Source organism: Eurytemora carolleeae, unplaced genomic scaffold (assembly GCF_000591075.1).
Source record: "Eurytemora carolleeae unplaced genomic scaffold, Eaff_2.0 scaffold68, whole genome shotgun sequence".
Lineage (NCBI taxonomy): Eukaryota > Metazoa > Arthropoda > Copepoda > Calanoida > Temoridae > Eurytemora > Eurytemora carolleeae.
Genome location: NW_019396093.1, coordinates 211,423 through 237,061, shown reverse-complemented (window position 1 = coordinate 237,061; position 25,639 = coordinate 211,423). Strand labels below are relative to the sequence as shown.

General features: G+C 33.6%; 2 protein-coding genes across 5 annotated transcripts in view; one reads left to right on the top strand and one right to left on the bottom strand.

Annotated features, from left to right (window-relative positions):
• LOC111694716 (serine/threonine-protein kinase BRSK2) overlaps nucleotides 1-25,639 on the bottom strand; it is a 70,468-nt gene that overhangs the window by 35,737 nt on the left and 9,092 nt on the right. The gene's annotated exons all lie outside the window — the stretch shown is intronic.
• Nucleotides 5,662-23,792, top strand: LOC111694717 (uncharacterized). Of its 2 annotated transcripts, XM_023463707.1 has the most exons (20): nucleotides 5,662-5,721; nucleotides 6,435-6,514; nucleotides 7,126-7,295; nucleotides 7,732-7,813; nucleotides 7,979-8,113; nucleotides 8,752-8,874; nucleotides 9,717-9,996; nucleotides 10,609-10,741; nucleotides 12,033-12,105; nucleotides 13,013-13,180; nucleotides 15,129-15,201; nucleotides 15,532-15,596; nucleotides 16,465-16,613; nucleotides 17,753-17,869; nucleotides 18,588-18,675; nucleotides 18,879-18,971; nucleotides 19,308-19,397; nucleotides 20,253-20,607; nucleotides 22,905-23,065; nucleotides 23,423-23,792. In XM_023463707.1, the coding sequence occupies exons 2-20, from the start codon at nucleotides 6,440-6,442 to the stop codon at nucleotides 23,471-23,473; spliced, it is 2,481 nt and encodes an 826-aa protein (XP_023319475.1). In that variant the 5' UTR covers nucleotides 5,662-5,721; nucleotides 6,435-6,439; the 3' UTR covers nucleotides 23,474-23,792. The 2 variants fall into 2 exon arrangements, with proteins under 2 accessions (XP_023319475.1, XP_023319476.1); XM_023463708.1 differs by having other exon boundaries at nucleotides 5,663-5,721; nucleotides 22,905-23,784.

Sequence of the window (25,639 nt, the reverse complement as noted above, 5' to 3'; positions counted from 1 at the left end):
CAAAAACACGAAATCGTTGGGCAATGGGAATCTACTGTTTCGTGGAAGAACCTTCCGACGGCCAAAAACCACAGTAATTGTCTTTGAAAAATTGCAACAAAATGATCTGCAAGAGGGGGGCGAGCCCCCCTCTATAGGTAGTGAGGAAAGTACAACTACTTCTCTTCTCATAGAAAAAATTAGTCTGCTGTTCAGAATTTTGGGGTTTGCAATTTAATTGAACTGCAATGTGTAAAGTATCTTTTATTTATGCCTGAATTCCAAGAAGTCAAATCTTTTTAATTCTAGGATTTCCAAAGTAATGGATTATTCACTTACGCGAAATTCTCGGTATAGTTTATGGCCGGTAAAATTAGTAAAGGATTAGCGTACATCATTACTCTATACACTATATAACCTCGTTGTTTCTACTATATCCAAGAAAGAGCGGTTTAAGAAGAGAATCAAAAGTGTGTCCATTGGATACTCAGATTAAGTAATCGGGATTAAGGATATCTCATTCTAAAGTTTTCAGCTCTGAATTTACAGTTCAAACTTTGCCCCCCCCCCCTAGGAGCTCCGGGGGGGGGGGGCAAAGTAAAGAATTTCAAAAAGGAATATTACAATTAAAAGAATGGATGCAAATTTTCAATAACAGACAATTTTGTATGCCTGATCGTCTAGAAGCCAAATATTTTGAATTTATAGTTCAAATTTTGCCCCCCCCCCCCCTAGGAGCTCCTAGGGGGAGGAAACATTTTTGGCCCCCTCTAGATTTAATTCTGTATATGCCCTTGCTATATACGGCATAATGTCGCGTAATTTCTACTTTCTCGAAATTTTGTAATGGTTACGCGTAATTTTGCATCAATCTGTTGCACGAAAAAATGCGAAATTTTTGCGAAATAAGAAATGAGAAAATTTCGCGAAAAAATTTGGCATTAAAAAAAGTGCAAAATTTTTGCAAAAATTCATCAAAAAAAGACAAAGTACAGCTTCAACAACTATGGTTATCTTCGCGAAATTTCGCAAGTACAGCTTCATGGTTATCTTTGGGAAATTTTCGCGAAAATTCGCTTCGTTTTCGCATTTTTTGCTTAACATTCATTTTCGCGAATTAATTTCGCGAAATAGTTTGCGAAATACGAACGAAAATGTTCGCATTTTTTCGCGAAACGTTTCTTTCGCTGCAAACCCTACGAACCCTACCTACATGGTTAAAACGTAACTTTTTTGACATATTCCAAGGGGAGGGGCTTAAGTCTAGAAATTGACGTTGATCCAGCTGCCAGGGAGTGGGGGGCTAAGACCTAAAAGCCGCCCCCTTGGTTCCAATGATTTTACAACTCTTCCCAAAGGCAGGGGCGGATACAGGATTTAAGTGTGGGGGGGGGGCAAGATTTTTTAGGAACAAAAAAATTCATAATTCAATGAAAAGGAACCCTTTTCATAAAATAAACTCTAGCAGACATAATAATATTATGGCTTTTGAAATTAGGTATTACAATGCTAATTCATAACAAAGACGATATCGATCCCCCTCGTACGCCCCTGTAAAGACTAAAAATCTAGATTTTTAACTTTTCACACAGTTAATTAAGACACATATTTTTCCTGTTTCTTTCCCTTAAGCATGCTATTGAGAACCTATTCTGAAAATAGGAACAAAAATCCAAATTCAGGGGGGGGCGAATGTCTCCCCCCCTGTATCCGCCGCTGCCCATACGTATTAATCTGTTAAGGGTTCCGTGTTAAATCTTTTCTTTGCTAGTCCCCTATTCAGCAGCGACTGGCGACTGTCTGTATAACTAGAGCAGTTCACAGCAGTTCACTGTTCACACAGCAACAATCAGCTGTTTTTTTAAACATTGTTTTCAACCAAAACGGATAGAAACAAGGAAGTTACGAAAATTGAAAAATATCAGTGAAACTTGGAAGCCTATTTTAGTTGTGAGATTACATGTCTTTTAAGTCGTGAACGTTTTTTAAGTATTGAAATTCGCTAAAGTTTTATTTATTGAACGTTTTCTGAATCTTTAACTAAAAACATAATTTTCATTTAATAGTTGCTTCATAAATGTTGATTCTGCAGTTGCAGTTGCTCGCATGAATATTGCACGGCGGCCACAATGGGTTTTCAATTTGCGTCCTTCTCAACCAATTGTTCCGAACTTCTCATTATTATAGTGCCTGGGGGGGGGTCCAAAAATCGTTCTCTAGGAATATACCATTATGAACCCCTCCTTTCCGACCAAGTTTTTACAAGACTTCGATATAAAGCATTATCAACATAATTATTAATATTCTTTTACTAACGGTTTGCACTGTAGGGTATACGATAAGACTATTTCTAGGCCTATCGCTGCGGTTAGGGCAAGTTAAGGGCGCTCGAGCGCTACGACAAGGACAGGCGCCGCGGCCACACGTTTCGTAGGAAATCACCTACATTTTGTATTCTGTGAACACATAAATTGGATCCGTCCTAGTATACGATTTTTGGACCCGCCCCCCGCCTCCCATCAATTTTGTACATGATCCAGATTTCACCTATTTTCAACAAAAAATATTTGTTTTGTATTATTTCAGGGTTAGGTTTAGAATAGGACAATTTCTTGACCGAGCGCTGCGGCTAGGAAAAGCTGGGGGGGGGGTCCGAGCGCTGAGGCCAGGACAGCTGACCTCCAATTAAAAAACAATTTCAACAAATTAGTATATATAGTTAGGGTTAGGTTAGGTGAAGACACTTTCTGGGCCGAGCGCTTCGGCTGACAGGCTGGGGGACCGATCGGTGCGGCTAGGACAGGCTAGGGGGCCGGGCGGCGACATGACCGCCTTTAATTATCTAAAAATCGATAAAAAAATTAAAATATGTACAAAATTAAAAGGGGGGGGGGCGCGGGCCAAAAATCGGTCTCTTATAGGAAATAGGAAATTACCAATAAGTAATATAACATGAAGGAATACGTAAAACTTTATATACAATTATATTCTTGTCCCACATTTAGACTCTCCGGACTTTTTTTTTTGAAAAAAACTAGACATTCTTGTTACTAAAGGTTGCAATAATTTAATCTTAAAATGTTTAGATTCATATATTTTTACACTGATGTGTGCTGCAACGTCACATACCTGCAAAACATTATTTATTGAATATTAATTCGAGTCGACCACATTCGTGCAGCACTTCATTTAAAAATATTTGGAATTTATAGTTTTCCAAGTCACTATTTTTGGATAAAATAGTGACTTGGATAAAATAGTGATAGCAAAACATTTAAAAGTTTGTTAACGAATTTAAAAGAGTAACCGTCTGGACATGGTAGTCGAGCTGAAAGTGTAGTATTGTATAGAAATCTTCCAGGATTCCTTTGACAATGAGACGATTTTAAGTTGAAGTATTATTCAGCAGGAGCTTAGAGCACAAATTTAATCTTTAAACTCCTACTGGTGTGTCCATTCTGTAGGGCTGATAATAAGAATCTTTTTTTTTGATTATTCAATAACGACAATGAAAAATGCCCCTCCCTTACAACATATTAATGGGAAATTTAGTTATAATTAGCGGAGAGCCTGTTTGGTTTCAACTCATCAACTAGATCGAAAAAGGTTTATGTAGTTTTTCCTTAATTTTTGCCAAGAATTCTTGAAAACTGTTTCATGGAATTATCTTTCGCTGAATATTGACCTTTGTGGACAAATTAAGGATTTTATTGGAAAAATGAACCGGGAGAATACATTTTCCTGTTAATCTCTAGGTTTCCTTTATAAATTTTTTGTTTTAAGGAATCTCAAAATCTTTTCAGTGACCGTTTTTGAATAAAATCATACCGGAACCAGAAAAAAGTCCTTGAAAATGGTATGACTTTATTTCAAGAGACTTTTTTAGTGCAAAATTTACGACTTTATTCCTGAAAACTTTTCTTCATAGTGAATACACTGATACAGTGTTGTCTCCCCATTAAATTTTAACCCCGAAAGAATATTTGTCATCAATATGAAAACTAGTCATAATATACATGCAAATAGTCACCACCCATAGATACACTCGATACACTGCTAAAAATGAACCATCAGGTTTCAAGTCAAAACACCTAATTTTTTTTCCGGAATATATTAATATGCAGGCTTCTGAGTTAAAAATCTAAATTTTCAGAAAATGCCACCTAGAGAATTTTAATTAAATCCATTATAAAGAAATTCAGATATCAAGTGCATTTTTAAGTCTAAACTCAATCGTGACGGTAGGTTCAAAGATTTATCAAGATTATTTTGTGTTTTTTTGCGATATTTTTAGAACCGTTAATGGCAGGGTCCCCAAATTTTGTAAATTTTCCTTAACAGTCATAAGACATTTTTCATAAAAAAAATCAAAGCCTTAAGTGAACTGTATATTTGCCAAATTACTGTCAAAATAAGATTTCTTGAAGTAAAATCAGTAAAAATTACATCAAATAAACCTTTTTTGGGCCGCATTTTGACAGTAGGGGTTTGATTTTTTGCTACAATAAGTTTCATGAATCTTTAGTTAAACAAAAAAATTTGGAGACCATGTCATATACTGTTAACCCTATTCCTGCTGGGGGGGGGGGTCAATTCGCCCCCCCCCAGTAGTTTTTTTTTACATAACTCAAAAAGTATTGGTCTGAGGCTGTTGAAATTTTCTGACTTTTCCTACATACCCAAAGCCCTCCCTTTAGGCCTAAAACCGGGCTTTAATACTAACTGCCTGAGTCCTCAGGCACACTGCCCAAATGACTGCTTTTTCCTGTAACAAACTAAATCTTTGTTTTGACCCACTTCCACTTGTCAGATTTTGATAAAATTTAGCTTTTTGGAAAGCTTTTGACATAAGGAAACGAATTGCACAAGTTTTGCGAAAAAAATTGCAAATTCTTTGCAAACAACTTCTCAAAAGAAATTTGCACATTTTTAGTTTTTCTTGATTAAAATTCAGGTTATTTAGAATTTTGCAAAAAATTTTGCATATTTGAAATGGCATGGTCAAGGGCTTTTCAAAAATGTATAATTTTTCATTTTTTGGATAAATTTTTGTTAAATAAATGGATTTTGCGATAAAAAATTCAATTTTTGCAAATTTGCAATTTTTTTTGCAGATTCTAAAAGTAGAGCACAAGCTTTCCAATGATGTATAATTTGTCATATTTGGACATCAAACATGGGACTTAGAGGGGGGGGGGTCAACTTGACCCCCCCCCCAGCATATCCTGGTTTTCAAGTACCCCAGCAGAGATAGGGTTAAATAAATATTGCAAGAAACCAAGAAGAAGCAGATTAAAGTCTTGATTGGAAATTTTTGTATATTTAAGACCGTGAATGCACTTGTTTCTACCATATCTAAAAATTGATTTGCTCAAAATTCCCTGGGTGGCATAATTTCTGAAAATTGAGAATATAACTCAGTAGCCTGCATTTAAATATAATTCAAAGAAAAAGTTTAGGTGTTTTGACTTGAAACCTGATGGTCCATTTTCAGCAGTGTGTCGAGCCTATTTATTGGTTAGGGAATAAAATGTTTTAAAATTTGTTTCTCCTTCTGAGCGCCACAAAGAACAGATAAAACATTATTATTATTATGTATTATGTGTTCAATCTAAGAAAATATATTTTTTATAGTACTTTTTTCAATTATTATTTAGATTTTGAAATGTTATAATAAGTAATTAAGGCGCATCGAGAAAAAGTTCAAAAGTTCACCCCCCTAGACTAAACTTCCAAACTCAGGTCCATATAATTTTGTTATGGCAACTCACATGACTTCAAGGAAGGTTTACAGATGGTAAAAAATAACGAAGAAAGTTGCCTGATAAAAATGTTGATTTCATTTTTTTGGAAAATTAACATTATTCACAAAAATCTGCAAAATGTTGACTTTTAAAATTACGAAGAAAAAATGGCCGCTTGAATAGCAACATTTAAACGCTTAAATTGTTGCTAGAAGAGGGGCGCACAGTGCCCTTTGAAAGCTTAGTGCACATTTATTTTTCGCTGTTCTGCTTTATATTTAAAATAAATATCAATGGTCAGAAGCCATACAAGCAAACACTATAAGAACCTGGAATTTATAATCCTAGGGTTGGAATAAAATATCTTGAAGAATATTAAGTTTTTTTTTTGGGGGGGGGGGTCAGGGTTAGTTCTTCGTCTTAGATTTCCTTGTACAGTTTTTTTTAGAAAACGAAGATAATAGTAAATAATCAGATTTTTGGGGTTTTCTTTTCGTTGCATAATTAGAGGATAGTAAGTGAAGTTTTGGGTAAAAAGTATCAAAAACTTGCCTTTTTGATGTTCAATTTATAAAACAGTGGTTCAAATTGACATTTTAGTTTTTATTATTTTCTACGGTTTTAATTAAAAAAAAGACCTTTAAAATCAAAGTATGTTGATATTTCAGGCGTATTTAAAAAAATAATTATATTGTTAATAAATAATTTCAGGTAGAATGTTTAACAAGGACTGGAGAGATAATTCCTGTTGTATGCGTTCACTCATTCAAAAGCTTTACGAGAAATCAGAGGAATAAAAATAACTTTTTTATCTGATCTGATTAATTTTTGTTAAATCTGGAACCAAATTTTATGGATAGCGAGGCTTCGCTGAACTTTTTTAGATTTAGTTGAACCATTCTTAATAGCATGAAATGGCACACAAGAGAAGCACATGGTTCAATTATTTCTAAAGTTTCTACTTGGTTGAACTACTTTTTGTAAATCTTTTCTTTATATTGAGATCAGAGACCGAATTTTATGAATTTTAACTGCCTACCGCCGGTTCAAGCTTAAATCACCGATACAAATCCTTCTTGAATCTTTAACTTTGAATCGGTGGTTCAAATTTGAACCGGTAGTAGGTGGTTCAGTGACACAGCTAATTTGTGCATAAACAGTAGTCTCAAATTCTGAATTTATCATATTATGTATTACCCGAGATCTTCTAATGAAAAAAATCTAGCTTTAATTTAAGAAATATTACGATTTTTTCCGATTTAACCTATAATGACCTAGAAATTTTGTGAATTTTTTTAGCCCCATTTTGTTTAACCTTCCTGTTTGCTTAAAAAAAAAATTTTCGGAACACTTTTTTGTTTTATCAATCTTTTGGTTAAGATGTTATTTTTATTAATTTAAGGGAAACAACTTCCAGGATGTAACCTTTAAGCTACCTGACGGCAGCGAGGTAGGAGCACACAAGCTTGTTCTAGGACTGGCAAGCCCGTTCTTTGAAGCGCAATTTTTTGGTTTGCTTGCCACAGAGCAGTCTCCCATGGTGGTAAAAAATATCGAGAGCTTTGCATTTAGGTAACCAGTGATTTAGGTAGGCTTATATTTTTAGTTTAAAAAAATTGTAATCTATCAAAAAGGGGTTTAAACAAAACAACAATTAAAGCTATTCGACTGTAGAGGTAATTTCAAGAGTACCATTTCCAACATTAAAAATCATTGTCCTTACCGCGGATGAATGAAATATTTTCATCTTTCTAGCTAAAAATTCATTATTTTCAATTTGGTTTTCCGTAAAAGTGACTTGCGGATTTATGTTGCAGAAAGATTACGTTTCCTTTTTGATACTCAGATGGGTTAAAATGGTATGAGAGGGAATCGGACATTAAGAAAGAATGAATTAAGCTATGCTTATACAGTCCACACATTTCTTTTATAAAATCTAGTTTAACTCATTTCTACGCATTTAAAATTTCCGACTCTAGTTCAGAGTTAAACCCTTACTTGATGTCAGGAAGGTTCTGGAGTTTATTTATAAATCTGGAGATGTGGAGTGGACTGGTGGGAGTATCTTGGAATACTGGAGTATACTGGAGGTTTGGAAGAATCTATTTATTTAAAAAATACTACTTTTTACCTCATTTTCTTATTTTTTGCTCTACACTAAATCATTCAAAAAATCAATAAAATTTAAAAATGATATTTAACCCCACTTAAAGGGACTGTTTTCGTTATTTCAAGTGCCCCCGTTTAAATTTTAGGCTGCGCACATGTACCTAGTTCCTGGACTTATAAGTCTTTGTAATACAAAGCTTTCAACATTCCTCAACACTATTCCAGACAATAGGGAACTAGTGGAACATGTCAATAGAGCTGCTCAACTTTATATATACGAGGTACAGTTGCCACTGGTCAGCATATATATATCAATACAGCGTTGACTACTCAAATATACAATTTCAGTACCTGGCAAAATATTGGTGTTCGGTGTACGATGTACAGTGTGACACACAGCCACTCTTTAATATTTAGAATTTCAGTACCGGTTATTTTAAATATGTCAGCCTCTTCATTATATCATTATTTCAGTAAACTTTGTATTGATGAATGTGCTTACCACGGTAGGAAAAAAAATATTAAACAATGATATTTTTTTTTCGTTGCTTGTTTGTTTCCAATAAAAGTTGAATCATTCAAGTCCGATTTTTTGTAACGACTCACAGGGCCCAGGTAAGGTTAATAAGATCGAAATTAAAAAATTGCCACAAAACAGTGAAATCCGCGAAATTTTTTATTTTATTATTTTAAGATGTAAGAAAAAGAAAGACTTGCATAGAGATCAGCAAATAGCGTATATTATTAATGATTATTAATAAAAAAGATGCTCTCTCAACGCACCCAAAAGAGTTGTTAACTAAATATAGGCATTTATTTTTTCTTTCCTGTTGACATTAAAGTTGAAATCCAAAGTTCGGGAAACAATTTGTTCCTATCAAGTTGTGATGATTACATGAATAATAAGGATACTATCAAGGGAATATACTCGACTGGTCTACTGGAGATCAAGGCTAGACTAGGAGATATACTGAATACAGATAATTGGAACCTACTCGAGGAATCTGTTGTTCTGGATATTCTAGACGATCAAAAACTGAAGGTAAAGTCAAACTTTTTTACAGCTACATGTGACTAAATTTTTGATTATATTAAAATCTACATGTTCCTTTTTATAGTTTTTACATTGACATGTGTTTTATAATTACTTTTTTAATTTTTAATTCTCTCTTTTTTCAAACTTTTTATTCAGAGGTATATTTTCTGAAGTATTAACCCTTCTTATTTTTATAATTATCAAATTTTTACCAACATTTTCCTTCTAAAAATAGTTTATTTTCCCTAGATTGACTTAAAAACTTGGAAGAATTTCTGCGTTCCGCGCACGCTCATTATTTTCAAGAAAATATATACCCATGTTTCCCCCTTTTCATGAATTGTGTGTTGATTGCACATTAAAATCTACCCATTCTAAGTTGATTGGGTTGACTTCTATTGGGAAATCAAGATTTTCAGGCAAAGCTGGGTTCTCAAGAGAGCAAAACATAAACTCACTGCGTTATAATTGGTCTATATTCTAATGGGGTTGAGTGTTCCTTTGTTTCGGAGATAAATCCTATATGGAATAAACATGGAATTAATTCCGGGCCCGGCTTTATGAATTGGTCTATATTCTAATTGGGTTGAGTTTTCCTTTTTTTCGGAGATAAATCCTATATGGAATAAACATGGAATTAATTCCGGGCACGGCTTTATGAATTTATTTAAACTTTAACATTACCCAGATCCAAAATATTTGATTGATGATAGTTTTGTTAAATGTATTAAGAAATGGAAATCCATTAAGTGAAATACCAACCTGAAAGGGGGAGGACAGGGGGGGTATGGGTGGTAAGGTTATTGTAATGATTGTGTCTTAAATCGGGCTTAATATTTTATTTGTAGGTTCCTGAAGGTGAATTGTTCCAAGGAATGATAAACTGGTGTAAATACAATACTGAAGATCAGGAGTCAGCCACCCACAAGTTCGAATCACAATTTTCCTCCAAAGTTCGAGTGAAGAACATGACAAAAAATACATTTTTGAAAACTATCGGTGAGTCTGATTTTACCTCCCCGAAACTGTTTAAAAAGTGGACTTTTGAGTTTATGAATGGGAACCCTGTACAGCTTGATGCAACAAGATATGCTCTTCACCCTCTCAAAATTCATCAAACCAGCATAGGTGAGAGTCAATAATTTTCCTTTTTTTGTCAAAAAAGGCTTAAAAAGGCAAAAAAGTGGGGGATTTAAGTAGAAAATACTAAAGGAAACAAAACTGTTAATTGAGATGAAAACTTTTAAACAAAATGGTTAAAATTCCCCTGAATTTAAAATGTGTTCATCTTATGCCATCCATTGTGACTTTTATATGCCAAAATTCTGTTTCTCCGATTTTCAAAAGTTGAAAATCACCGTAAATAAATGTCAAATTGTTTCTCATTTACTAATCATCAATATTTAGAGATTTTTGAATGAACTTTTCAAATAGTTTAAAGGGCAAATGGCCAATCCCGAAATATGATTAAAACCTTTGTTTGTGCCAAAATGATTGAGATTTCCTTGTTTTTCTGACTGATATTTGAAACACTTAACTCTTTTTAAGTGACCAATGGAAAGAAGGAAGGAAATTGAGAGAATTTTTTCATTTTCAAAATAGAAATAAATCTCTTTCTCAATAGTATATAAATAATATCAGTAATAATATCAAAAAAGACCTCCCTTTTGAATGGAGACTCTTTAGATACAGGGTCGCCTGAAGTTACGTAAACAGTCCCTTTTAAAAATAATTATTTAGTATCTGAGGATTTCCTGGAAGCTCGAGGAGCGGGGTCTGGTGTTCCTCCTCAAGGACCAGTTGATGAGGGACCAGTAGACTCTGTTCTTTGGAGAACTGAAGATGAATTTGAGGATGTTGGTTTAGGAATCAGGTTCGCCCCACCCCCACTTTTAAGGCTTCCCTTTGCTTTTGAAGAAAAGATCGCCAAAAAGAATGACACAAACACAATGATACAATTCACTTGTCCTGTAGTATGTGTTTTGCAGTAGTTACGCTGTACATAATTAGTTCTTTATACATTATACACTGTACAGTAAGTGTAATATTGTACTATGTACACTGTACAGTGTATTAAGTGCAGTATGTGTAGTTATGTATATTATGTGTAGTATGTACAATAAGCATATTGTTGTACAATAAGAGTATTATTGTACAGCAAGTTTAGTTTGTACACTGTACACTAAGTGCTGAACAGTATGTAAACTTTATATTTATTGTTTGTAATGATAAGAATACATAACACAATACTCATACTGTCTCTTCCAATACATTTAGCATGGAAGTATTAGCTTAGTAGAGTAATATCTTAGAATGAGCCCCCCCCCCCTTCCTCCTTGCTTTCCCCTCACTGCTCTGAGCTCCCCCCTTTGCATTGCTCCTCTGCCCCTCAAAACTCCCAATTCGTCTTCAACTCCTTCCTAATCTTCACTTCTTTACCCCTACCACTTCCCCTAATCCTAATCCACAATCCTTGACCCATCCTTAAACCTACCCTTAGCCATAGCCCCCTCCCATTTCTCTTCTACCCCTCGCACTTCTCCTCAACCACTTCCCCTCAACCTTTCCCACTCCCGTCAACCTCTTCTACTTCCCCTCCCCCTTAACTTCTCCCACGTCCCCTCAACCTCTCACTGCCTCTAAACCTCTCTCACTTCCCCTCAACCTCTCCCACTTCCCCTCAACCTCACCCACTTCCTCTCATCCTCTCCCACTTCCCCTGAATCTCTTCCACTTCCTCTCAACCTACTTCCATCAACCTCTCCTACTTCCCATCAATCTCTCCCCCTGCCCCTGAGCATCCCATTGCCCCTGAACCTCTCCCACTTCCCATGAACCTCTCCCACTTCCTCTCATCCTACTTCCTCTCATCCTACTTCCCTTCAACCTCTCCTACTTCCCTTCAACCTCTCCTACTTTCCTTCAACCTCTCCTACATCCTGGCAATATCTCCCACTGCCCCTGAACCTCTCCATATGCCCCTGAACCTCTCTCACTTTCCCTGAACCTCTCCCGCTTTCCCGGAACCTCTCCCACTTCCCTTAAACCTATCCCACTGCCCCTAAACCTCTCCCCCAGCCTCTAAAACCAATGTCCCTGAATTTTTCATAACTTAAGCTTATCCTCCTCCTGGCTTCCCGTCTTTAGATGTTATTTTTGTTCAGAATTTTCCAGAAAGTGACAGAATCTGCTGGGTTGAAAACAAGATTTGGTATTCTCTTGGAAACAGTTCACAGGGTATTGTTCATCTTTATATGACTTGAATGGTAGAACCCAATGGCCTATTTTTGTTTGTGTTTTATTAAGATCTGGGCTGCTAAAATATGCATGTCAATCTATGGATCCGGTGGCCGAATTTTAAGAATTTGAGCGGCGGTTTAAATTTAAGCCGCGGTTTAAATATGGTTGGTTCCACTTAAAATTAGATCAAATGTTTCAAGATTTAAGCCGGCGCTTAATTTAAACCGGGTTTTGGCGGATTTAAACCGCGGCTCAAATTCTTTAAATTCCATCTCTGGTCCAAGTAGAAAAATATCAACTTTTCCAACTATCGCTTGTTTTGTATTTTCATTTCAGAAATAACTATTAGGTCGAGCCGGATTCACTTATTTCTAGGTCAGATCCAGGATCCATATCCTGTTTTTAACAGGTCCACTGTTTGGATCTAAAATGTTGGATCCTGTGTTTTAAGATAGATCTGAGATACGAATTCTTAGAATCTGGATCTAGTTCAAATAGATATGGATCCTAAACACTGGTGACCTAGTATTTATTTAGTCTATCTATGTTTTTTCCCCTTAAGAATTCTAAAATAATTAAGTGTCCACTCTCCAGGATAATAATTAAATGAATTATTTTGCTGGCAGCCTCTCTTCTAATTCTATTACCTTTATTTTTATTCATTATCCAGCCAGGCTTAAATGTAACAGTTTGAATTGATAGAATTATCAATTGTTTTACAGGGATATTTTCAAGAATTGATTTTTTTAGCTGAAGAAAGTTAAAAGTGGGCCTCCAACAAGCTGGCTATTTTTCCTATTTTCCTTACTATGAAATTTCCTCAAGAATTCAAATTCCAACTACAAACTTAGTAGAAAGGTTTAAAAAAGTTTTTAAAAAAAGTACTCCCTATGTTTATTTACAGGCTCTGCGTGATGCCCCGAAGAGTGCAATTACCGAGCGAGTGAGCGTGAAGATGGTTGCCAAGAAGAAGGACGGGACCGTCCTCAAGAAATTGTTTAAACCTATAGAGGACACATCCAAGGAGGGATCTTCTCACAAATCAAATGTATTTGTCCTCTCCAAGAATAAGGTAATTTTCTGACCAGGTAAAAAAAAAAGAATTATAAAAAAGTGGGATAGGGATTTAAGCTCCTAAAACCTCGTAGTTCCGAATTCTAAATGATATCTTATTCTTTTTGTCAATACTGTGCTGGTATATTTTAGGTCTTTTTATTCTTTTGAAAAATCATCCCCCCCCCCCTTTTGAAAATAATTTTTTCCCTAGATGCAGAAGTAAGGTACATTTTTTTCTCGCTTAACTAGGGAAGGTAAATGAATTTTAGGGGCAAACAAATAAATTTGTGCGTAAAATGTATCACGAAAGATGTATGATGTCAAAATTTTCATATTTTAACCAGAGTCTAAAACTAAAGAATGCGCGAATTTTAAGTACGAGGTTAAAAGTTCTGTAAAATAATGAATAGCTACTTAAATATTAAACTTTCTCAATTTTAAATTTGAATTTCCCGGGAAGTATCGGTATTCAGTAATAAGCTGTTTTTAAAATTTTAGATTATTTACGTGGCGGAAAACAAAACATATTTCCAGTTACAACCGTATTTTGGGTTTACGTGCAAACATTAATTAATCTAAAACGTGAAATTTATTAAATCAAGGTTTTTACTTTTAAATATACCGTAATTAGTTGAATGCCGCTTACCGCTGAATTATGATAGACAAATAGGGATTGCGGAATTTCAAGATTTTAACCCTTTGTTTAAATTTTAACTCGTCGATTTCGGCGAGTTAAATATTTAACCACTGGGTTAAATATTTAACCTCGCGGTTAAAGTTCAAAGTCTAAAACTAAAGAATGCGCAAATTTTAAGTTTAAGGTTAAAAGTTCTGTAAAATAATGAATAGCTACTTAAATATTAAACTTTCTCAATTTTAAATTTGAATTTCCCGGGAAAAATCTGAACCAATCAGAGAAAAGGATTTACGGAGAATTATTACATAAGTATTGGTAATCAGCTGGTTTTTTTTAAATTATTTACGTGACGGAAAACAAAACATATATCCAGTTACAACCGTATTTTGGGTTACATGCAAACATTAATTAATCTAAAACGTGAAATATATTAAATCAAGGTTTTTACTTTTAAATATATCGTAATTAATTAGTTGAATGCCGCTTACCTCTGAATGATGATAGACAAATAGGGATTGCGGGATCGGGGATTTCAAGATTTTAATCCTGTGTTTAAATTTTAACTCGTCGATTTCGGCAAGTTAAATATTTAACCACAGGCTTAAATATTTGACCTCACGGTTAAAGTTCAGGTTTAAATTAAGTCAGAAGTGGCATTTAACCATGAACTTAAAATTTAAGTCAAAACTTTTCGTTCTTTAGTTTTAGACTCTGATCATTAAAATTGATAATTATTAAAATTATATACCCCTGAGTCTAAAACTAAAGAATGCGCGAATCTTAAGTTCGAGGTTAAAATTTCTGTAAAATAATGAGTAGCTACTTAAATGTTAAACTTTCTCAATTTTAAATTTGAATTTCCTGGGAAAAATCTGAGCCAATCAGAGAAAAGGATTTACCGAGAATTATTACGGAACTATCGGTAATCAGCTGTTTTTTAAATTCTAAATTATTTACGTGACAGAAAACAAAACATATATCCATACAACCGTAATTAATCAAAGTATTTTTCTTTGAGATTTATTATTTAATTATTAACAGACAATATTCTTCGAAACATATTTGATTGAAGATCGTGAAATAATCTAAAGTTTCCAAGAGTTTTTTTAATACAAACAACAGGGTTGTATATTTTCTTGAAAAATAATCCGCCCCTCCCCCCCCCCCCCCGCCCATCTCTTTAGAAATCATATTTTTCTCTCTTTCATGTTAGGGTGGGGGGGGGGATAATTCTAGAAAATATATACCCCTGATTAAAGATTTTTTAAACATTCAAAGTCCCCCTTCTTAAGTTTCCGTATTGATTAATGAACATCATGTTGTTTAGGAGGAGAGAATGTTGTGGCATGTCATGGAGATAGTAGTCATCATTGATCGTAGACCAACCTGTCATATTAAAGGTTAAATAATAAATTGATCGGATGTTGGATTGATTGATGTAATAGATGATAGATTGAAATGATTTATTAATTGGGCGATTGATTGATTAGACGATTTATTTGACGATTGATTTATTTGAGGGTTGACTGATTGGATAATTGAATGATTGATTGATTGATTGATTGGATGATTTATTAATTGTATAAATATTGTATTATTTGTTTTTGATTTAATATATTTTAATTTAAATGTATACTTGATTTGTGGGGTTCAAATGGATAATTATTAAAGAGGGTATGTGATATATAAAGAGATCTGTGGAATAATTTTATATGTTTTCATTGTTAAAGGAATCTCAGGGGAGGAATTTGCTCGAACTGTTTGTTCCGGACAAACCCAATCATATCTTAGTAAGGTTAGTCCCTGGACAGTGTACAGTGTACAACCCTGTGATACGCTTTTTCACTTTGGCAACTAAAGAGATTGTAAGCGTAATTTCAAGTGACCCTCCAAGCAAAAATTGTAATGTCCGATTTACAAGGGTACCCTTCAAAAGTTTACAACTTTCTATGATCACATATGAACTCCATATAATTTGTTTTGTGAATTGCACATTTCTAGTGCAGAAAAAATATATAAATTATCATTATTCAATTTATAAAACTTAAAAAACAAACTATCTTTCACTGTACTGATCACATAAAGGTTTCAACGGTACTGCTGTTTAGAATTGGACATTGCCATTTTTTCATAGAGAGCCACTTGAAATTCCACTAAGCCCCTTTAAATGCACAGTCAGTTTTAAGATTTACTAAAATGCCAAACAATGTTCAATAATTTTGAGTAAATTGGGTTTAGAGTGACTAGAAATGAAAAATTATGTCTTAAAGATAGTGGATATATGCTTCCCTCTCATCTAACATGAGCCACGCTGAAAGTAGCTGCTGGGGTCATGAATAGTGAAAAATGTTAGTACTGAAGAAATAAGGATTTAAGATTAAGTCTAAAAATAGAAAACAAAAATAGAGAAGGAAAAGAGAAAAAAATAAACATTCATAAAAGAAAGAATAACCAATTAGGCACAACTGAGAAAAGCTGTAATGTAATAAGAAGATAGTAATTAGATCAAAATCTAAGATAATCTTATATCTTATTCTTTTCTCTTTGATAAATATTTATTTTTGTGAATTTATTTTTACAAGAAAGAAGGTTTTTTATTGCTTTCACTAGGCAGGCTTCAAAATTCATTCCCTCAACTAGTATTATTAGTATCCGTTATCTAGGCCAAATCCTTCCATTACGATGTGAAGATGAGTCTAAAAGCTGCTGTTGAAGATATAGCGAAGCATGTGAGTAAGGATAGATCCAGTCCATTCCTGAACCAATGGTTGTATATCTTTACCAAGGGATATGTTTCCAACCTCAGATCTAGGTAGGTCTAGGTCTAGGCTATTATTGAAATTTTTGTCCCCCTTGCCCCCCCCCCCCCCACACACCTTATTAAAAATATTTCCCCCCCCCCTCGATATTAGATATGTTTAAGAGATTTATTATTGGAGAAAAAAAATTTAAGTTTTGGTTAAGAAATAACAAAAAGGAGAGAAATTACATTTTTCTTTTTTTTCTCAAATTCATTGAAATTCATTGTTTAATACATATATCTTCAGTTTTTCTTATTTATTTCTATTAAAATCCCCCACCCCTCTCTTCTTTTCATGTGGAATGGTTTGATAAGAACATAAAAGACTGTTTTGTTGGTTAGATTGTTGATCCAATTTATTCATGATTCTGTACTTTAGGTCCAAGTTTCATTCATTCTGGCCGTTAATTTATTCCTGATCCAACTTCTTTTATCCAGCTAGCAACCACCCTGAGCATGATTTTTTTTAGGGTGGGGGGGGGGTGAATACGAATTTATTTAATGACGGATTGTCTTTCAATAATGAATTTGATTTTAAAGATTTAATTTTTTAATACTAAACATGTTTGCGGTAGCATTTCAAAAAGAGAAAGAAAAGTTTTTATCCATCTTTTCAGCTTTTTTTCCAGATAAAATTTCGAAGGGGTCCATTAAGAACCAATAATAGAATTCTTTAAATGAATTATTCAATTTTCACAGAAACACTTTTAATTTTCTTTCGACTTTCTGGTGTTCTGGTCTTTATGATAAAAAGTTATGAATTGGTTTTACTTCAACGGAAGGGAATGTCGCTGTAATTTTAAAGTACTCTCCATTGAAAGAGAGAATGCTCGATTCCCAACAGTACCCTTCAAACCTTTATCTGGTAAATAATGTGGAATAAAACTTCGTTTTTCTAGCTTGGAAATTTTAAAATTTCTAAAAAAAAATTTCCTGCAGCATAAATGTGCAAGTCACTTTTGTAGAAAACCCACAATTTAAAATCTAATTCATACGGGATCAGACACAAACTTTAAGGGCACTGTTGTCACTAAAAAAGAAGGGCCACTTGAAACTAGGTCCTTCCCATAATTTACCGGATGTCCCTCCACCCCTCCCCCCTTCTCACTTTTCCTAAAAAAAAGCAAACTAGGATTGAATAATTTTATTAGGCGCGCAATGCCGAATGACTACTGGACTGCAGATACCGTTGAGGATTATATGCGCTGCAAAGTTATCAACTTCCCTATAGGAGTTCATAATGAAGCTATGCGTAGGGATGCTTTCAGGTTGGAATGCAGGGTTATCCACAAATGATGAGACTTCAGAGACGACTCTACTGCTATATTCTTATATTCATGATTCCTTACAACTTAAATCTTCGTCAACTCATTAAATAAGTCAATATAAGATTATGTTCATTCAAAACAGAAGACTTGATGTTGAGATTGTCTTATTATATGAGTTTCAGGTCGTCTTTACAGTCACATCCTTCACATTGGTAAACACTGTTCTTCATTGTCACTGTTTGAGAGTTAGCAATTATTTGTTTACATTTTTCTTTGATTTTTTATATTTAAATAGAAATTTTATTTTGAAATTATAAAATTTGATTTGAAAAGCAAATGTGTCTTCATAGGTTTAGATGAAAATTTTTTCTTTAGATCTTGTTAAAGCATTCAGATGTTAATCGTTTAAAGATATTTTTTCTAGAAAAAGGAAACACCCAGCCCCTGGTAAATTTTCAAAATTCATATCCCACCTTTATTTTACAAATTACTATGAAAATTTGTATTACAAAAGTTGAATTTTGGGAAAAGCATTATTCAAGTTTAAGTAAAAAACTTGTAGAATAATTTTTTTTCCCTTAAGCTTAAAACATTTTTTCACTAAGGGGAAGATTTGAATTTAAAATTAACTTAATGAACTTAATGGAAATATATTTTTATATTAAAAATAAATAACAACTTATAGCATACAATTTGTTTATTTTATTTGTTTTGACAGAACCTGGATAATATCTCGGAAGATTACTGATGAGAAAGAAAAAGATCGAAAAAGTTTGTTTGTTTGTACATACAACCCAGATTTACAGGTACTGAAAAAACTCATTTTTTACTATTTTGTAAGCAATTAATAAACTTTTCACTTTTGTTTACGTTTTAACTATTTAAATTCAAGTTTCATGTCTTTCTAATTTTTAATCGCAACAATTGGTTACTTGTAAAAATCTTTTTCATTAAATCATAAGGAAAGAAACCGACTTTAATCTCCCTATTTATGTTTCTAATTTTCCAGGATGTCCAGTACCTAAAGACGTTTTCTTTGCCAGTAGAAACCAGAGTTGAGACTTTAGGTCTTATGGAGCATATCAGTCTTGGATCTGTTCAGGTCAATTTAAAAACTTGAAAATCCAAAATAATTATCTTTTAATTTGAGACAATTTCAGATGGGCTATGTCTTAATATTTAAATACTTTACAAAGGATTTATCTTAAGATTTCCTTTGTTGCTCCTTTTTCTAATGAGAAGCTTATATAAAACTTTATATTGTTCTTTTTAAAACTTTTTTTCGATTAGTTTTTCGTTCATTGGCATTTATTATTTTTATTCCTTTTACAATAAATAATCAGTATCTTGAATTTTCGTTCCTTTTGTCTAAATCCTTTATTTTCAACTTTTTGTTTTTATACCTTAAATTAATTTTGTTATTTCTATTTTTTTTCAGGTTGATGATAAATTTTTCTATGATGTAACCTTTGGTTGTCCTGTAACCACTGGAGTCCGGATCTTTATAAGAAGAATATTCCCAATACAGGAACAAACTTTATTATTGAAAACCAGACGCTTGGATATTGAATAGAAATAGAAAACTGGAAGATTTTATACAAAGTACAACCTTCAAAGGGACTGTAAGTGTAATTTTAAGTGTCTATCCATGCACAGATGACAATGATCGATTTACAACGGTACCCTTGAAAACTTAGTTTGGTATAAAATGTGGGAGATACCGTCGTTTTTCTGACTCAGAAAGTGTCAAATTCTGATTATTTTCTCAATTGATTTTTACAAGAAAGAGATGCCCAACTCCCTTTAGCAGAGAACCCGCAAATGAAAATAAACGGTTTAAAGAAACAAAACATGGATATCTAGTTATTAAATATTTATACTTGATCAGACAAAACTTTTAACGGTAACTTTATAAATCGGGCAACGGGCATTGTCATCTTTGCAAGGGAGGGTGAATTATCTAATCCAATTCTGTATTTTTGGTCAGCAGAAAAAATCTTTAAACTAAAGCACTTCATGCTTCTTTTTGGAAGTTGCAATTTAAGCTTTCAGTTGTTTCTACGCTCATTAGATGCTAAGTTTAAGTAGTAAGTACTATTAATTAAAAAGCAAACAATTAATTGAAGTAAATGTCTAGATAAACGAATAATAGATTGTTGACGGTTATACATAACAATATTTACGGAACTGACGTCGTTACTGCAACTGACTATAAACACAATATACAAAGAGGAATTAATCAATTCACTATGGTACTATTTAAATCAAAAAGGATATCGACGTTTTTCTATCTGAAAAAGAGATTGATTTAATTTCCGTTCATGTCTTTGCTGCATACATTCATAAGCTATTTTACAAGATCAATGAGTATTGGTTTGATTAGAACGAGGAGTGTGAGAGGATGAAGCAGGTTCTTGTTTGCGAGGCTGTTAGAGGCACAGTCCTCTCCCATATAGATGATTGCCATGTCCTCGTGGTTCAACTCAAGAAAACGTTCGAAGAATCTCTAGATTTTGATCAATATCTTCTGAAGAAAATCAACGAAAAGAGGATTATTTGCATCAACAAGAAGACAAGGGCGGAGACGGTAGTTTTGGGACTAGGAGAATCCTGCAAAACTCCAGACCTCATTGCCAAACTATGCACACAGCTCAAGAGACCCCGTAATATGGTTCAAGTGTTTAAATGTTATTCTGGGAAAACTATTGAGGATCCATGCTCGGAGCAGAGTATTAAAGGTAGATTCGGTTTAAACAGAAAATCTGGGACCAGATTTAATTAATAGTGAGACATAGTTGAACCGCGAAGATGCGGTTCAGTCACTTCTTTTTAGGTCCGGGTTACGGTTTACGTACGGAAATGATCCGAAAATTTTTTCCATTTCCATTATGGAAAAGGTTCCGGAAATTCGGAACGATTTCAGGAACAGTTTTTCCCGTAAACCGGAAATTACCGGATCTTTGTTCCGGAATTACAGAGCGTCCCGGAATATTGTTTCGGAAGATTCCGGTTTCTGACAACTCGTTAATCTTAAACTTATAAAAAAGATAAGTATTACTATCTACATAATAATAGAATGTGCGCCTGGTTTAGCTGTAGTTAAAGTAATACTACTGTGAATAATTATGAAATATAAATCTTGACTGCTATGTCTCAAAATAACTTCATCTACAGAGAACTGTGGAAATGAAGACAACATATAGCAATCCTTAAGTCTATTGATATTGTTAGAAAGCAAATAGGTTAAATATTAACTTAAAAAATCACTTTTTAATTGGTCTGTATACAGTATAATATACACTACGTAATCGCTGTGTCTTATGTTGATTAAATAAACTATTTAATTTAAAGTCATAACTTAAGTCTAAAAGTCGTCCTCCTATTCCAGAGTTTCTGGTTCTCACTATTTATATACTTTGCTCGTCAATACACGTCAAAGCCGACCGAGCCAAAAATTTGTGAGGCTACGCACATGGCCCAAGGGATGGTTAAAAACTGGTTTAAAAGTTTGTGCGGGAAAAATGTCGAAAATTTGTATTTTTTTTAATTTACCAATTTAAAGAATAGTTTTTACAAACTCTTATTTATATGGTCCATTTCATCCCATCCTGATCAAATACGGAGAGAGAGGGGGGAGGGGGGCTAGCCTATCCGATGACCCTCTTGAAAATTAAAAACTAATTTGTCAAAAAATATTGTGGGGAAAGTGAAAACTGTAACTGTTAAATAGTCATGATGAACTATAGTAAAATATTTGTGAATATATAATTATAGAACTAAAATGCATATTTAATATATGTCAACTATAAATTTTAACTTTTAATGTTTTAACATTGCTTTCTATGTCTAACATTGTGTTAAAATTTCCGGTTTACAAAATGGAAACTGGAAATTTTACAGTTTCCATTTTGTTAACCATAAAAATTTTCAAATTAAGTCACGATTAAGTCCATTTGATCCGGAATTCCGGTTTACGCATAAGATTTCTGGATTATTCCATTTCCAAAATGGGTATTGTTAAGCTACTTCTTGCTATTCATTTTTAACTTTAATAATTTATTTTAATTAAGAATATTTTTAAATATTTATATGCTATCAGATAAAAATATTTTGAGATTTCTATATTTCTTGTTCTTCATTTTCTTCTTGTTCGTACTCTTTCATACATCTTACAATCATATATCTGCTAATTTTGAAAAAAAAATAAAGAAAAGGAATGTCCTTGTAATTAGCCACTTTACAAGAAAGAACTATTTTTAAAAGATCTTGCTTTTTTCCAAACCTTTTATTTATTTGAACTAGCTGATAATCTGGCTTTTTTTTCTTGGAGCTCTCTTTATTGACTTCTTGGGGCATAGGGAAGGGGGGGGGGAATGAGAGTGAGCAAGTCACTACCCTTACCTCTCCTCTTGCCTTACTTGCGCATGTTTTACTTGCGTCAGCTTCTTCTACACACTTTCTAGTGCATTTAATTTCGGGTACAGTATATAGAGGGGGGGGGGGGGTTACACTTAGTCCTCGCGTTCCAACAGTATTTGCTATTAATAATCAATTAATTATAAAATTAAATCTGGTTTCAGAAAATTAAATTCTTTCCTTTTCTTTATATTCATTGCCGCTCAGGACTAGTATCATACCAGTTTTGGATTGATAAATAACTTCATTGCAGGTTGATAGAAAGAGATTTCTGGGACCAAGTTTAATGAATCTGAAATCACTAAAATACCTACCGCCGGTTCAAATTTGAACCGACGGTAGGTAATTTAATAAATTTGGACCCTGGATATTCTACAGAACTAACTTTGATTTCTAAAATAAAGTAAAATGCATATTAATTATATCAATTTACTTTTCCCTTGTTTTCTTTAACTTTCCTGTAAGAGTTCGTTACATTTAAATAAGGTACTTTTTCTAAGATACTTTTAACTTAAGAAAGGATCTTTGGAACCGGTTAAAATTATCCCATCGCCAATTTGATGATTGACCATTAATGATATATCATACTTTTAACTTTTTTAAATTATTTTATTTTTAGATGACGAATGTATGAGCTCAATATTTCAATACTGTGATGAGGAAAGAAAACTGTTTTATCAGGAGCTACCCCTAGGAGTAGATCCAGACCTTGGAGACTCAAGGGGATCCATGGAAACAGTAGAGTCCCTGCAACCCTTAGAAGAGTCTCAACTCGACCAGGATAAATGGATTGAAGAAATGGACGCAGTTTAAATGTTACCCTTGATATTTAATTGTAAGGAAAGTGAACTTCACGTTTAGGGTTAATTTTAAAGAATAAGACTTGAAAGGATTAAAGACTCAATTTCAAGTTCCCCACATTTTGAAAACTGGACTATAGACCATGCCCTTTAAACCTCAGTCTAAGTGTCCATGTGGGGATGATATTGGCGTTTTTTTTTTATCGAAAAACTTCAGTTATTTTTCTTCATTGCCTTTAAAGCATAAATGCGCCAGTCTCTAATAGGAAAAGCACAATGGGAAAGTAGTACATTTTTCAGCAAGATAAATAAGGTTATCTCATTCATCCATAATCAGACAAATGGTACCGTTATGAACCGGACATCTGCCTCTACAATTGAACAATAGGCTCACTGGAAATTACGTAACAAGTCCCTTTAATGTACGACTGTGGAGATTTTATGATAAGAATCCATTGTTAGCTGCGGCTGGTATCTTACACAATTTGTTGGCTTGAGTTCATAAGATTGCATTCATTGTTAATTACTATAAACGCCAAATGATAAAAATTTATAGGTCGTCAATATTTATCTCGTGTATTGTAGTTAACAATATGTAAAAACAATATTTATATAAATACATTCCTGTGTCGACACTGAACGGTGGACGGCAATCACAGTTTTTAGTTATGTCGAAATAAAATTCATAGTTTTAAACCATTTAAAAACAAATTATGATTTTGTTAATTTATAATTTATTTCAAAGGTGATTTTACTGCAAAACTATGTTTTCTGAACCAACAATTTAAATAACTGGGGGTGGGGGGATCAGTCTCAATTGAGACTAATACAAGAGTAATTATCAACAATAAAATCACTTCGATATGAAGTCGGGTCTAACTATAGAACATGGAAGGTAATTCAGACTCGAGACTAAGCTTAATAAAAGAACTAGGTGAAATTTCAAGTAACCATTCATGCAAAGATGACAATGCCCGATTCACAATTGAATGAATTTCGTCAAATCAAGTGTGAATTTCTATTTGAGAAGTTTGGGGTTTCTCTACATAGGTGACTTGTTTATTTCTTCTGCCGGAAAACATACAGAATTATCAGAATTAAACATTTTCAAAACTTGAGAAACGACAATATCTTCCACAGAATTAACAGATAAAGGTTTCAAGGGTACCGTTGTAAATCGGACATTGCCATCTTTACATGGAGGGTTGCTCGAAATTACGTATACAGTGTTTTAGTTTCCCCCTGTATCTTCTCTAAACTTTGGTCAAGAGAAGTTTCTAGATATTGGAAACTTTGAAACAATTGATTTTTCAGTAGAACCAGGATAAAACAGCTGACTCGCTAGATCCAGGAGGAAGGGGGGGGTGTTAAACTTTACACGAGGTTTTATGCTGTCTGAAGGGTATTCCACGAATTTTGAACGAGGGGGGGGGGGTGGTGGTATTGTACTAGACTTGAATTAGTAGAAAAACTAATTCTTGTTCTTTACATTGGCGTTATTGACACTGGACCAATTGAAATTGCAAAAGCAGAAATTTACAGGACTGAACGCCGAACGGGGATAAATGCAGTTAAAGAAACCTAGTATTTCCCCACAGTATATGGTAAAATATTAACAATTTCAAACCTTACAAAATGCTTCCTCAACCTTATAAAAGTCTTTATGTATACTTGGTGCACAAACAAAAGTTTTATAGAAACAAAATATTCCCTAACTTTTGACGGAAGAATGTCCCTAAATTCTAAGATCAATAACGGCTTTAAAGTCGTTAGGCTACTGGGACACTATTGGCCAATTTAACTTATTCATGCTAACAAGGTTACAACTGTATGACGTATTTATATATCTACACTTCTTTGGCAAAGCCTAACCATGGTTGTATGGTGTGACTATGGGACTATGGTAGAACGTCTAAGAAATAGGCCTCCTGTATTTTAATTCATTTGAAAGAATGCCTCCCCACCTGTCACACCAACATGACAGTGTCCTTTTGATATTTTTATTGAAAAGTTATTTAAAATTGTCACTAACTATGCAGCTTTCATCATCATATGATGAAAGGAGTGTTTTTACAAGTTTTCCAGCGTCCAGAACAAAAAACATACCTGAAAATAAACTTTCAGTTAAAACTCGAGTACAAATTATTGTTAGGCACAGAATATAGATTTTGGTTCGTTCTGGAGCTTATTAAAAGCTTTGTTCAGATCTCAATTGTGTAACAACCGGATAATTTTTATTTTATAAACTTTGGCATAAAATAAAAACTGGAGGAGCTACGAGGTTACAAAGTTGTACCAGCAATGGCGCATAAATTTAACCTTCTCCCTGTTAAGTTTTTTAGTGTTAACAAATATTATGTGCTTTCGGCCTAGAGTTACCCACAAAGGAAGAACCTTTATGTACTTAACGTGTCATTATTAATGGCATTTAAGTTTTTTCATGTAAATGTCCCATAAACGCTTTTTATGTTCCGATTTACAAAATTCACAAAAGAGATTACTTTTTAAGTTTTCTTACTTGTTTTTATATGAAGATACCGTAATTAATAAGTAA